This window comes from Eubalaena glacialis, chromosome 18 (genome assembly GCF_028564815.1).
Source record: "Eubalaena glacialis isolate mEubGla1 chromosome 18, mEubGla1.1.hap2.+ XY, whole genome shotgun sequence".
Taxonomy (NCBI): Eukaryota; Metazoa; Chordata; class Mammalia; order Artiodactyla; family Balaenidae; genus Eubalaena; species Eubalaena glacialis.
The window spans coordinates 51,479,549-51,494,922 of NC_083733.1; the positions used below are offsets into that span (position 1 = coordinate 51,479,549).

The window sequence follows — 15,374 nt, forward strand, 5'->3', positions numbered from 1 at the left end:
TCTGTATGCAATAACAGCACAAAGGAAGGGAGCATAATTTTTGTGTACTATTGAAATCAACTGATATTAATGCGAACTAGATTATTACAAGTTTAAGAAGTCATTTGTAATTCTCTGGGTAACCACTAAGAAAATAACTAAAATATACAGAAAATGAAATAAGAAAGGAATCAAAACTGTATACTGCAAAAAAATCAATTAAACACAAAAGAAGGGAGTAATGGAGAAACTGAGGAACAAAAATAATATATGACACAGAAAACTAATAACAAAATGGCAGAAAGAAGGTTTTCCTTATCAGTAATTACTTTAGATGTAAATGGATTAAATTTTCCAATTAAAAGACAAGGATTGGCAGAATAGATGGGAAAAAAAAAGATTCAACTATATGCTCAAAAGAGACACTTTAGACTCAAAGACACAAGATGAAAGTGAAAGGATGGGAAAAGATATATTATGCAAACAGAAACCAATATATCCATAGACTGGAATATTTCTCAGCCATAAAAATGACCAAAGTACTGATTCATGCTACAACATGGATGAATTTTGAAAACACAGTGAATGAAGCCAGATATAAAAGGCCACATACTGTATGACTCCATTTATATCAAATGCTAAAGTAGGCAAATCCATAAAGACAGAAAATAGATTAGTGGTGGCCAAGGGAATGACTGCTAATGGGTACAGGGTTTCTTCTTGGGTGATGAAAATATTCTAAAATTGATTGTGATGATGACTGCACAAATCTATAGACATACAAAAAGGCATTTTAGTTGTACAGTTTAAGTGGGTCAGTTGTAAGGTATGTGAATTATATTCCAACAAAGCTGTTTTTAAAAACTTACTGACTTATACACATAATGAATTTTATTGTATATAAATTTTATTCTAATAAAATTGATTTATAAAAATTGACAGAAATGAGAAGCAGATAAATCGACAAGCATAGTTTCAGATTTTCACATACCTCCTCTGATGACAGAACAAGCAGAGAAATCAGTAAAGTTGCAGAAGATACAAACAATACAATTAACCAACTTAATTTCATTGACATATACAGAACACTACAGCCAACAACTGCAGACTACATGCTCTCTTTAAGTATACATGAAACACTTATCATGAAACAATAACATATGTTGCAAGTTTCAACAAATTTCAAAGGGATGAAATACAGAGAATATTCATTGATTACAGTAGAATTAAACTAGAAATCAGTAACAGAAAAATATAAAATCCAAAATTGTTTGGAAATTAAGCAATAAACTTCTAAATACCTACAGTTCAAAGAAGAGATAATAATAAAATCAGAATATAAAACCATGAAATATCGTAATTGGTGAAATGCAGCTAAAGTAGTGCTTAGAGAAAAATTTATAGCTCTAAATGTAGGCAGTAGAAAAGAACGTTGAAAATCAATGATCTAAACTTCCATCCCGGGACTTCCCTGGTGGCGCAGTGGTTAAGAATCCGCCTGCCAATGCAGGGGACACGGGTTCAACCCCTGGTCCAGGAAGAGCCCACATGCCACAGAGCTACTGGGCCCACGTGCTGCAACTACTGAAGCCTGCATGACGCAACTACTGAGCTTGCATGCTGCAACTACTGAGGCCCACGCGCCTAGAGCCCGTGCTCCGCAACAAGAGAAGTCACCACAATGAGAAGCCCATGCACCGCAAGGAAGAGCGGGCCTCCGCTCGGCGCAAGTAGAGAAAGCCCGCGTGCAGCAACGAAGACCCAATGCAGCCAAATAAATAAATCAATAAAAATAAACTTCCATCCCAGAAATATCTTTCTTCTTTCTCAATGAACCAGAGAAAGAACAAATAAAACCTAAAGAGATTAGAAATTTTTTAAAGCAAAAAATCAATGAAATAAAAAGCAAACATACAATAGAGAAAAATCTACAAAGCCAAAAGTTCTTTGATAAGATGAACATAACTGAAAAGGGAACCCAGGAGACAAAAGGATCAGGTTGGGGCCCATCCCTGACACTTCTGTCATGTGTGACTCAGAGCTCAAGCTATCAGTGAGACAGCTAGGTAAACGCAATGTGGCCCAGCACAATGTATGGGCCTCAGCAGAGAAGCCTTGGGAAGCCTTCAATCCTCAGGATTCTGACCCCTGCTCCATGTCAAGCCAGGGTATCACACAGGGCATACAGGATTGTGACCCACCAGGAATCCTCCATGGCCTCACTGACGGGTGTTTGAAAACACCTATCGAATGCTGTGGTTGTGCAGCTGGTACCCCCACTTCTGGCTGAAGGAGGGACAAGGACAGGGAGAGGGAAGGAGGTATTAGCAGGCTGAAAGGATTACAGATCTTCGAAGCTTTCGGGATCCCTAACTATAAAAATAAGACTACTTAATTCAAAGTCTACCAAAATGTTGAAGAATCAAGCCCTACTTGTGAAATATCAAAGAGACCACAGACAGCCAACGTGGCTCAGAGTGAAGAACAGAGCAGGATATGACATAAATAAAGACGGCAATATAGACTGTCTCCCATTCTGCCAAATATCACTTTGATGCTAGGAAAAGCGATGGCCTATCTCCTCAAAGCCAAACACGCCAGTAAAATCTCACGTTACAAAACATACGTACATATACACACGTGCGCACACACACACAAACAGCAAGGTGACCAGGCACAAAGACATAGATGCAAACACACAGACACACACACAGACAGGCATACGCTTAGAAAAGAGGTGCAGGCAGACACACACAGATGTATATTCACGGACACAGGCAAATACATGCACACACACACACACACAAAGGCATAAACTTGGACTAACACACAAAGATCCACACCCAAATATACACACAAACAGAAACACACAGACTCACACAAATGCACACTCAGACACAAGAACATCCAGACAGAGAAACACCCTCAGACACACACATAAGAGTCCAAAAGACATTCACTGCAATGTCAGTGGTTTAACTCAGGTAATGAAATTTGAACATTCCTTGCTTTCGCCTCTGTGCTAGTTAGAGCTTTCTACACCGAGCATGTAATAATTGTGTAAAAACAACAACAAAGCCCACCAGAACCCATGAAGGTGGGGAATGTCCTGGAAGCATTCCCCAGAAGGTGGAGAATGTCCTGGAAGCAGAGGGTACCTCCCTGGTGGGCTCTAGCTGTGGGCTGGGTGATGCACAGTGAGTAGTATAAGCCCAGCCAGCCCCGCCCCAGCCCCCGGGCTCCTCCCTGCAGTTTCTACCTGGAAGATGGAGAACAGGTCCCAGAAGGCCCCCCACTCCACCCGCACTGGGGGCTGGGGCGGGTTCTTGTCTCTTTAGGAGACTTACGGAGATTCCATGAGCCATAATCAGAACCTCAATCCAAATTGTTAACTTGATACATGAGTTAACAGTAACCAGAAAGCCACTGGTGCCCACACCACAGACTGGCATTTTACTGTAACTGCCGAGTTTTAATAATGTCCCTCTATTTCTTGGGTTTGAAAATTCACATCCCTGAACATTAATATTCCTGCATTAATAACCCCCAAATTCAGCAATTTCATATTTAACTGCTTATTTAAATGAAATTAATTTGTAACCAATCGTCGTCAAATATGCAAGGCAATTTAAGTAAATGCCAGAAAATAAGAAATATGCTTATCCTGAATAACCAGCTAATGTAAAACATCGACCATGTTTCTCCATCAGACAACTGCGTGAAACAGTGCTCTCTACTCGCTGCCCCTGCCCAGGGCTCCTGGGCAGTCTGCCTGCCTTGGAGGGAACTGTCTCAGGCCAAGAAAGCGGCCCATAGGCCACCTGGCCCCCCACAGATCATCTCCTTCCCTTCATAACCAGGGTCTGTCTGTCTGTCTGTCTGAGGAAAACCTGCTCTCAAGTCTACCTCTCCTCTGATGCTAACAAAGATGAATCATGTCTGCCTTTGCTCCCAGGCTGCAGGACCCAGCTGCTCCAGGCAGCTGTGGTATGTGCCGCCCCCAGGAAGAAGGTGTCTTTCCTGTGGAGCTACCCTCTCCACAGACCAGCCCCGGCCCTGCCCTCACCAGCACCTGGCAACGAGCACCTGACCCTGTCCTCTGGCCAGAGCCCACTACAGGGCCTGCTCCTTCCACCCCTTCCCCAGGAGCTGCCCGGGCGCCAATCCCGCTGTACAGGGAGCTGTGGCCAGGGCTGGAGTCAAATTCAGCACAAGGCCTACAGACTGTCCCCACCTGCTCCCGTCACCCCAGCATAATCACACCCTGGCTCCCCAGGGAGGACAAGGCCACACCCCTTGGTGAGCCCAGGGGCCCCCGGCCATGGGGAGATCCCAGCGCATGTCTACCATCCCACCCCGCCTCTGTCTCCCTGCTCCGAGTCCTCTGCCGACCCCACCACTGTGACACCTGGCACACCCCCTGCCGTGGGCAGCGGGCGGCCTGGCCCTGATCGGAAGGCCAAGGGAGGTCTGAGGGCTCCCAGGACCAAACCCACAGCCCCACCGAGGTGACAGGCCCAAGGCAGCCAACTCTGAGGAGCCACGTCCGGAGAGGTGACAGGCTGACTGCCTAGCTGGGTGGACAGCCGAGGCCACTGTTGCATCACAAGCTCCCTCCTGCCCCCAGGCCAAGGGGTGAAGGTGGCCTGGGGTGGCCCATCAGGACAAACCGAGAGGCCAAAACCTGAACTTCTGTCAGACCAGGTCAATGAAGGATCCAAGATGGGAGGTGCTGCAGAGAAGTTCAAAAGGGTCAAAAACAAAAATTCCAGGAATAAAGCACTGCATTAGGGCAGTGAGAAGCGACCAAGGATAGAAGCAGTTGAGTATTGGAAAGTAGGACGACAGCAAGATTCATCTTGCATAGGAAACAGGCTATTATTATCCCTGCAAACTGCTGGAGGTGCTCACGGCTGGCAGGTGAATGCGGTCACTGAGCCGCAGCGGCTCTGGAGGACAAGGGCCTCTCCAGCCTGGCGCAGGGGCCGAAAGGTGGCAGAGCTGGGGTGGGTGGGAGACAGGGGGCTGAGCTGCACCCAGACCCCAGGAATACAGACACGACTTTCTGCAGGGAACGCGCTGGCAGGAGGCCCGAGGTCAGTGGCCACAGCGCGCAGGTTGGGGGGGTACCCAAATGGAGCAACCCCTAAGGGCGGAGCTACACGAAGGGTGCCACAGTGGGATGTGAGGCCCAGAGCAAGGTGTGAGGGGACAGGAGGGGAGGGAGTACCACAGGGGGGGCCGGGGGACCCCAAGGCAGGGAGGGCTCTCACCTGCGATACTTCAGCCACGTCAGAAAACTCAGCCTGCCACATCGGTGTGGAAACGAATCCCCCCAGCATGGGGGCAGGCGCTCAGCCCAGCAGTGAGGGGCCTGGGGAGCGGCTCACACGTCAGCCCCCGTCTGGACTGGACCATGGGTTGGAGAGGGCCAGCCTGGGAGAGTGTGCAAAGTTAAGGCTCTCCAAAAAGCCTCCCAAGGTGGGGTGGGGTGTTGGCCAAGCACAGGATGCTCTGGGCTCTTGGCAGGGGCCACGGGGACTCAGGGAGCAGCAGGGAACAGAGGCTGGGGTCTGCTCAGTGGAGGGAGAGGTTAGTTCACAGTGGGACTCCTCCCGGGGGAGTGGGGACGAGGCCTCAACTTCCACTGCTCACGGAGAGTGATGATGTCCCTGGAGTCCCCCACCGCTCCCCCAGAAAACCTTAGGGAGCAGCCAGGAGCCATCCCCACCACACCACCCCTGGGGTCTGGGCCCCGGGTGCTTGAGAAGGCGTTCTCTGCAGCAGAGACCTCGGCTGGAGGGTGGGGGGGGGGAGAAAGACCCCACAGCTCACTGACATCCAGGAATCTTGTCATCAGAGATCCTGAAGTCTGCTGGCCCACTACACAGATGGGGAAACTGAGGCTCGGAGGGGCACTGGGGCGTGATGGGGGTTTGCTCGTGGGCAACTGTTTATTAAGCACCAGCTCCACGCCAGGCTCCGGACGAGCGGGATCTCATTTCATCCCACAGCAAGCCTGAGCAGCACCGTGCTTCACGTGGGGCAGCTGAGGCTCAGAGGCAAGTTCTGCTAAGGTCACAGAACCGGTCGGTGTGGCAGCCACCACGGCTCCCTCCTTCTAGCTCAGGGCTTCCCCACAAGGCAGAGAGACCCAAGTCGAGACTGGAGAGGCCAGCGCACGGGACCAGAGCAGAGGCAGGTGAGCAGGGCACAGGAGCCGCCCCGCACCGGGCAGTGCTGCGGGACCAGGGGAGGCTCGGATCAGGAGAGGCAGCAGCAAGCTGCGCCCCGTGCCACTCCCCTCAAGGGCCTGGAGAAAGACAGCGGCTCCACGGCCAGCATCTCAACGAGCTGGGCTAATCACTGCCGGTGTGGGAGGCGAGGCCGCTCTGGGGAGCTCCCAAGAGGATGCGGAGATGTGTGCGACGAAAAGAAGCAAACCTGATGCCCCACCACTCTTATCACTGGGGGAAGTGATACATATTTATGAGCTCATAATCTCTCCTAATCACATCACGCATCACACATACGCACAAATTCCCGTGGCTCAGGCTCATACATAATTATAAGGCACTTCCTCGGTCCACCAAAGGACAGAGGATGCCGTGGAGCAGAGTACAGGTTGGGGGGGGGGGAGGGGCAGGGCCAGAGAAACAGGAGACCAGTCGAGCTGTCCACACTCAGCAGCCCCAAGGAGCAGATGTCTCCCCTCAAGGGCTCATCTGCTGCAGCCTCGGGCCCTACAGACCGCCCCCCGCAGGGCCAGTCAGCAGCCAGCCCGGGGACACAGGGGCCAGGGTGTGAGGGTGGCAAGGCGGGAGAGGTGCTGGCTCCCTGTGCCCAACACCTGCCCTCCTGCCTGGGAGGCCTAGAAGGGGGAACAGAGCTGGGGGGCTCGGCCTGGGGCTACACTGGGGAGCGAGGCCAGGTAAGGGGGGGGCCGTCTGGGACTGGGGCAGCAGGGGACATGGGGAAGTTGTGAGCCAGGCTGCGGCAGGTCAGGGGCTAGGAGTGAGGGGAGGGGGCTGATAAAAACGGAGACCACGGAGCTCAGAGCAGGTCCCTGGAAGGAAAATAGCCGCCCCATGTGTGTGCATGGTGGCCAGGGCTCCCTAAGCACGTGGCGGGCCTGTGCTTTCACAATAGAGCTTGACAGGGAAGTGGCATCGATCCTTAAAGTCAAGGTTGGAGTGAATTTAGGCAAATTATTTTTCTAAGCATGTCCTCGAATCACCCAATCTAACCCCTTTTTAGCATCCTCCTGTTTGTGTGTTTTGTGTCTAGTCTGTAGACTGGGCCAGCCTGCTGGTGAAGATGTGAGCTGACAGAGGATGAAGGGAGACGGTTCCCGGGGCCCCAGGACTCACTTGCTGATGCCCTCGAAGGAGGCCTCCCTGCAGATGCTGCCGCTGTCAGTGTTGACGCCGCGCTGGAGAGAGAGAGGGAACGTGAGGGCGCAGACCCACCACACGGGGCGACGACGGGGAGCCCCCGCCTCAGCCCAGCCAACCCATCCCTTCCCGCCTTTCAGGTAACTCCAGGCCGGGCCCTAGCACAAGGGCAGCCCTCCTTTCTCTGCTGCAGCTTGAAAAGGAGAGAAAGCAAGGCCTCCTCCATCCAAGCACTTTGCTGACCCCAGCTCAGGCTGCCTGGGCACAGGTGGAGGCTGGGCGAGAAGACCTCGGACCGGGACCACCTCCAACCACAAATCCCCCCGCCGCCCCAAGGCTGGCTGGTCTCCCTGTGCATGTTTGTGCACACACACTCCCCACAGACAGTGTCCTGAAAAGCACTGTCAAATCCGGCCCTTCCAGAGACGAAGGTGTGACCCGACTCAGGCAGGAGGGGCCTTTCTCCGTGACACCGAGACTCTGTGTTACATTCCTCTCCTTTCCCTAATTGTAAGGAGACTCCAACTGGAACTCAGACAGGAGCGGAGACAAAACAAAAGATTCAGAGGAAAACGTGCCATCACCAGAGAGGCCAGGCCTTTTAAATCGCCTTTTATTTCTTCCTCAAGACCTTCAGGTCGATGTCTAATTGTATCCCCCCAAATAAAACACACTGAACCCTCCGCGACCACAATCATAACGCTTCTTCTCAGCCATCAAAACAGCACGGTGGAAAAAAGAGATCATGTGTAGTGCTAACAAAAATAACTGAGAAAAACTATTTCGGTAAAAATCAATTAACAAAGGAGAGAAGGGTCACTTTGGGAGGGTAGAAGGGCTGCATGCTCTTCATATTTGAAGCTCCCCAAGGTTGAAGAAGTATAAGAAAGCAGACTTCTTCTCGGAGCCATTTCACAGCCTCAGCACCCCCTCCCCGCCCTGCGAGGGTGCACCGTGCACCCCTGCCTGCCCCAGGCTGCGGCAGGCCCTCCGTCATTTAGTGCCCCGAGTCCAAAATCTGATGCCACACAGCCCAGCACCCTCATGGGCAGATGCAAAGGGTGTGTTTTTCAAACTCTATCAACAACGGAGGAGACACAGGGTGGAAGCAAATTGATATTCTACGTCCACAAACCCCAAGAGCTCAACCTGACACAAATACATCCTCTAGTCAGGTTTTAACCCTCAGAGTACGCGTGGCGTCTTGTCCACAGTGGCCTCGGGACAGGACACAGCCCAGGTCGACTGGAGAATGGAGGACGTGGTCCTGGACACGTTTAGCAATTCAGACTGAGGTGTCACTATTTATCAGCAATGACCGTTGCTCTCAGTTTTCAATCCTCCCCACGGCCCTGACCTCTGCAGGGGCAAGCGGCTCCCTAAAGCCCCTCCCCGTACTCAAACGCTGCCTGGTCCCTGAACACCAGCCACTTACCAGAGTGAGGAGGACGGAGGGGCTCCGTGATGTCAGGACGCTGGCGATCTGAAAGGTCAGAAAGAAAAATCCACTTTAGCGCCACCACGTGAAGCCTGATGGCGATGACGTACCAGCGTTATTAAATGCTGACAGCTCACACTGATCAAGCACGTCCTTAAAACAGAAGTTTACAGAGAATAAGGGACTTCTGAAAGCCACACAGCTATCAGGTAACAGAGAGGGATTCAAACCTAAACCTGGCTTCCCCACGTGCTGCCCTGGCTCCGAGCCCCACACAGATCCCAGCTCCAAACAGCCAGACCCACCCGCCCTCCAAGGCTAGCACCTCTGTTCACCTGCCTGGTCCCTCATGAAAGACCCACTGAGGCAATCTCTTCTGCACTGGTGCCCAGGGTAGACACCCTCCTCCCTGCCCCCGTTCATCCCCCTGACCACATGGACTTGCCACCCCCAACCCCACATCCTCGCTTTCCATCCCTCCCACGGCCCACTCAGGCCCCTGCACGCTGGCTGCTTCCCACCCGACCCCCTGAACGAGCTTGCCACGCAAGCTCACCTCCCCATGCCTTTGCCTGGGCTCTCACCTCTGCCTGGGACGCCTTCTCCCCATCTTAGCCGCTTCCTCAATTTGAACTCAGGACTGAGGTCTCTGGCCCCCCCCGGCCGGTTGGTCCACTCCCTCCTCTACTGCCCCCCTGGCCGATCACACTGCCTCGGCCGTGACATCTTCACCCCAAGGGTGCGGGCCACCCTGGTGGGGGACCACCTTCTTCCTCTCCTGGCCCCACCCCTCAGTCTGCTCTGCATCTTGGCCACTGCAGCTCCTACCGTATTGAGCCCCCTCCCCACGCTCCCACCCTAAACTCTCACACCCTGACACAGGGCGAGAGTGAGGAAGATTTGTTGTTTGTTGTTTCAACAGCTTTATTGAGCCATCACCGAGATACTCTACGCTGCACATTATTTGAAGTGCACGTTTTGATAAGTTCTGACACACATATATATATATATATATATATATATATATATATATATATATATATATATATATGCTTTTTAATACTGAGAGGCTCCCAGAGAAAACCTGGAAGATACCGAAAACTATAAAAAGATAAAATACACCTACAAAACCATCCCCTGAGACTTTTTATCTCTGCACATAAAAACAGAGATCTGTAATGACATTTGGATCACATGAAGTTACATGCTTCGCTTATTTCCTGTCATTAAATATTCTTCAAACACGCCATTTTTACCAGTCACTACTGCGGGGGATGGTAAACGTCCAGGGAACACTTGATTACACAGCCTGTGCCAGTCATTGCAGACTCATCTCATGTAACCACCCAGGAAGCTGGTACTGCAAATGTCCAGATTTCACCAGTGAAAAGGCTTATGGGTTAATCTGCCCATAGTTAAAAGAGAGCACAGTGGTGGCTGTGTCATATTCTCTTAACAGATCTGGCATAGTTTATTTATTCATTTCTCTACTGGGCACTTACATTATTTCTAATGATTAACTTTATAACTCATGCCCTGATGGACATCCTGATATAAAGTCTTTACTTCCTTAAAAAAAATGACTTCCTTAAAAAAAAAAAAATTGACCCAGTGAAACTGCTGGGCGACAAGCCCCATACTTCGTCAAGGTTTTGATGCTCACGGCCAGATGACTCTCTGGATGTGTACCAACCACCCTCCCACCAGCAAGCCCAACACTCCATCTCCCTGGACCCTCCTCGTTTGCTCAGTAACTGCTCTGAGAATGACTGAAGCCCAGCCTCTGAGCTGCACACACAACAGCGTGGTGAGTCACTAGCACGCCCCAGGCCCTCTGCGAGGAGGGGGCGGCTCATTAGAAGGAACCAGAGCTGCACTTGTCAGGCCCTGGGTGTGTTGTTACGGCGACTGAAGGGTCTACATTCATCAGCACAGAGCGGGTCCATCAATTACGGAAGCACAACCAGAGCACGAGTAGGCACTTGGGGATTGTATGTGCTATTGTCCTTGGGAGAGGGGAGCAGGATAACAAATGTGTGGGCTGCTGGTTTTTCTCTCGGCTGTGACTCAGGACGTGCTGCTTGGGGATAATGGAGGAGAAAGCAGCCCTCTCAATGCCACCCTATGTGCAGGCGGATGGAGGAGGTCTGACGCAGCAGGCCGGGCGTCTGCTGGTCCTGGCAGGGCAGCATCTTTTATTGATCATGAACGCTTGAGTGGGCCCTGGTTACCTCTGTGGCTGCAAAACCTCCCCCAGCCAGGCCGCTGCACCCACCCTTCCCCGTGGAGACCAATCAGTGCTACATTCTCGTCAGCACACCCTGATTCCCTGCCTCCGAAATTAAGGCGACGGACATGAGGCAGCTATGCGTCACCGGTGGGAAATACAGCTCCGCACACAGGACGACATGGCTCTGTCCACACGGGGCCTCATTTCCATGGACCAGTGGCCACTGGGGACCCACCAGCTCTCATGAACCAGTGCTGTTAAACGCCTTGCCTTGCTTCATGCCACAGCATCAGTTTCCCAGGTAGCCTGGCCTCTCCGGCAGGTCGCAGTGGACGGCACGCACAGAACTCTTCAGAGCCCTGTGGACAAGGATCCTCCCCTGGGGACAGTCAGAGGCTTCCCGTGGACACCTCACGCACCCTTGTGCCCAAAGCTCCCACCAGGCCTGCTGGCCACTCTTCAAGGGTGATGATCCAGAAAAAGGGGCTGGACAATCTTTGACCAGTGCTGTCAAGAAAGCCTGCACTGCTCCGGGAGCTGGGCTTCACTGTGCAAAAAGCAAAGCTTTTAAAAATAAACCTTTTTCACGGCAGTCTGAAACAGGGCTGCACGCTGGCGGCCAGCAATGCATTTAAAATTTTCAATTTGGGGGGAATTCCTTGGCAGTCCAGTGGTTGGGACTCTGCGCTCTCACTGCCAAGGGTCCGGGTTTGATCCCTAGTCGGGGAACTAGGATCGCACAAGCCGCGTGGTGCAGCCATAATAAATAGCTAAATAAAAATAAAAAAATAAAAATTTCAATTTGTTTCTAAAATTTAAACATTGGGAAAGACCATGAACAACATGGATTTGCAGCTACTCATAAACAACTGGTGTATCTAGTAACTTGGGGCGAGCAATCCCACACAGCATTCAGAGGGCCCGCCACAGACCCCACCACTCCCTGACGCCTCTACCCACCGAGGCAGAGAGGCAGGCAGCATCCATCACTGTGCTGCCACCAAGGTCTCTTACATCCGAGCCAGTGACCCTGGCAACATCTGCCTGGTGCCATAAAGGAGAACACAAAACGTGCCCTCCTCCTGGCCAACTCCCGTCCCCATGAATACCAGCCACTGCACTGCACCTTGATGGCAATGCCTAGTAGCCCCTCTCAAGGTTCTCCTGAGCTCCCCCTCTCAGGGGAGCCACCATTCACTCTACCTTCTCAATAAACTCAGGATCACCTACAGGAGGAGGGAAACTAGACAGCCAGGTTTGCTACATCAGACACCTGTACTGTACATGTGGTATCGAGTGACGGGCCGCGGCCTGGGGTGGGGGCTTCCTGCCTTCTTTCACAGGAGACAAGTGTCAGCTGCTTCTCGTCTGTGATTTGTAGCCAAAGCTGCCCAAGGTTAGATCAAGCTGAGCACCACAGAACTGGTGCAGGGAACCCTTCCCCAACATAAAGGACTTCCTGTCGCTTTGCATGATGGAGTAGCCCCAGGCACCCGCGAGTGCCTCCCAGCCCAGGTGTCTGTACTTGAGTCGGGCTCCATTTCAAGCCACAGAAAATCAAAGGCACTTGGGAGCCTTGTCACCTCTGGAGGCGTGTCCTGCAGCATCCATTCACTTCTGACAGGGCAAAGGCAGAGGTGGAGGGCGAGCCCCCGGGGTCCAAAGTTGGTGGGGTCAAATCCCAACCCTGGTACTCCGTGGCCATGCGGTCGTGGATGAGGCCCTTCACTGCTTGGAGCCTTGGATTCCTCTTAACGGGGTGAGACTGTGGCCCACCACGGGACAGGGCGGAGGGAGGAGGGGATCTGTGTGAGCTGCCGAGGTTGCTAGAACCCACAGGTGAAGCACCCCTGGAGTGAAGCACCTGTCCCACGGTCCACAGGAGCCCTCGTTTCCAATAAGATCCATAGCAGTAATAGTCACAACGAGGCCGATTAACGATGACAGTGATAACGGCGCGGCCCTGCAGAAAGCTCCGTGCTCTCAACTCCACTGAAGGCTTCACTTAAGATTCTGCTTCATAAATACAGACTGAGAATGAGCTGGTCTGTGGGGCTGTAATTCTACACTATCATGACAGGCTTTCCTGGCCTGACACTCAAGACCTCCTCTGTTTTACCACATTTGGAGGCCGGCTCTCCTTCTCGCCAGAAATCACTGTGTAAATGGAGCTGAGTTCACGGCCACCGGCCCCCTCCCCGCCCACCCCGGTCATAAAAGCAAAAACACCAGACTGTGGCTGGGAGGCTGCAGCAGAGAGACGCTCTGACTCGATGCGCTGAGCCTCAGGGCCCATCCCAGGCTGCCCCCTCCAGGTTTCACACCGAGGAGACCCAGAAGGTCAAGGTCCCAATGAGCAATAATGTTAAGATGCAGTTTACAAAGGTAGGAGGGATACACCCACCAAAGGAGGGGGTCAGAACAAAATCAGAACTAAGGATGGGCATCCCTCTCTCTCTAGCACTTCAAAAATACAAGGTACAGTAAGTCCCCTACATATGAACCTTCAAGTTGCAAACTTTCAAAGATGCGTAAGTGCATTCCATCAACATCAGGTGTGAGTGAAATTGCAGCTTGCCCTCCATCTCTTGTTGCTGATGATCTTTCAGCTCTACCAATTCCCACCTCCTCTTCCTCCTCCAGTCAGTAACTCTTCTTGCCCATTCACTCAATGCCAGCCCCTGTATGCCAGCTGTTGTACTGCACTACTGTACTTTTCAAGGTACTGTAAGATTAAAAATGTTTTCTTTATTTTTTGTGTTTGTTTTTTATGTATTATTTGTGTGAAAAGTATCATAAACCTATTACAGTACAGTGCTATATAGCAGATTGTGTTAGTTGGGCACCTAGGCTAACCTTGTTGGATTTACAAATTGAACTTACGAACACGCTCTCGGAATGGAACTCGTTCATTTGTAAGGGACTTACCGTAAGTGGCAAATGACCTCATCAGGGGCGTGCAAATAAATGTTCAGACTATTGGAGATCCTATACCCAAAGGTCGATGCAACACATCATGTGTATGTTAACAGACTCTTTAGATGCTATGAGTCACCCCCAATAACCTGGTATTGAAATCACATGACATAAAACAAAGACCCACCAAAAGCCCCCCTGCCTTCACACTCTAGCCAGACAGAAGGTGCTGCAGATACAGGCCCCGTGGAAGTAAGGTGCACTCCTCCACGAGGCCCTCCTGACTGGGCACCACCATACGGCTGACTATCCACCCGTGCGGTCACCTTCTGCACCAGCCCGTGCCCCTGGCTGCTGAGTTCAGCCCTGGGTCCCAACCAGCTCTGATGTCCACACGTCCCTGGGACTGGGCAGGGAGCGAGTGTGATCGTAAACTCTGGGGAAAAAGAACTGGGCCTTAGTGACAAAGACAAGACAGTAAAGGGCAGGGTACAGACCAGAACACGGCCAGGGTCCACAACTGGTCCCAAGAGCCAGAGGAGGATTGCCAGTGTGGACCGGAGCTGGTAGGGGATGCCGTGGGCTGCACGAGGCCTTGGAGGATCGGATACTGACAGAGGAGTGGGCTGGCCTTCCAGGACAGCAGAACTGCAGCAGGACTGTCCTGTGCACAGGATGACACTGGCGCTGGCCTGCCGGGGGCTGGGCACAGGTGTTCATCAAGGTGAGCTGTCTGCCCCTGAGCAGGCCAGGCTGAGATACACCAGTTCCGCACAGCACTGTGTGCCTGGCCACAATCCCTGGGAAGGAGCCCCTCACTCATTGCTGTCATTCCCTGACACAGACTGTGTCCTGCCCAGGGGAAGTGGGGTCGGGGGCTGCTCGGCCTCCAGCTGGCTGGCTCCTCCGGCAGCTTCCACACTGCACCCCAGCTCTTTGTGTACGACGACCTCTGTCTGGGGAAATGCAGCACAGAGGGGCTCCGTGCAGCCGATCCTGCCAGGCCAGGGCTGCACCCCGGGCGGCAGGCACTCATCTCAGAGTGTTCACGTTCTACCCGGCACCGATCTGCACAGAGGATGGGGGTGTGACAGCACCCAGGGACAAGCAGAGGCCTCCGGTGCGCCTGGCGGTGGTGCAGTATCGGGGGGACTTGGTCCCCCAAGGAGACGAGGGGGGCACATGGCTGTGCTCTCACCTTTGCCACGGCCTGGCCCTAACAGCAGTGGAAGTCAGGGGCAGCCCCTTTTGACTGCCTGGATTGGGGGACAGATTCATAGCCCCAGGAGGACGGTCACATACACACCCAGGCCACATGCCACTGGGCAACCATGCTGGGAAGAGGATTAAAGCCAGGGCCCCTCCAAGCCCACCCCACCCCACAGGCCTCTCGCTGTCTGGGGCTCTGCTGACAGCG

The 15,374-nt window shown here is 52.4% G+C and overlaps 1 protein-coding gene across 2 annotated transcripts in view; it reads right to left on the reverse strand.

Moving 5' to 3' along the window:
- Positions 1 to 15,374, reverse strand: part of PEPD (peptidase D) — a 114,941-nt gene that overhangs the window by 81,265 nt on the left and 18,302 nt on the right. For both annotated transcript variants that reach the window (XM_061173285.1, XM_061173284.1), the window contains exons 5-6: positions 8,809 to 8,856; positions 7,350 to 7,411 (exon numbers count right to left, since the gene is read on the reverse strand). In XM_061173285.1, coding sequence (XP_061029268.1) covers positions 7,350 to 7,411; positions 8,809 to 8,856 — 110 coding nt within the window. The remainder of the gene's footprint in view (positions 1 to 7,349; positions 7,412 to 8,808; positions 8,857 to 15,374) is intronic.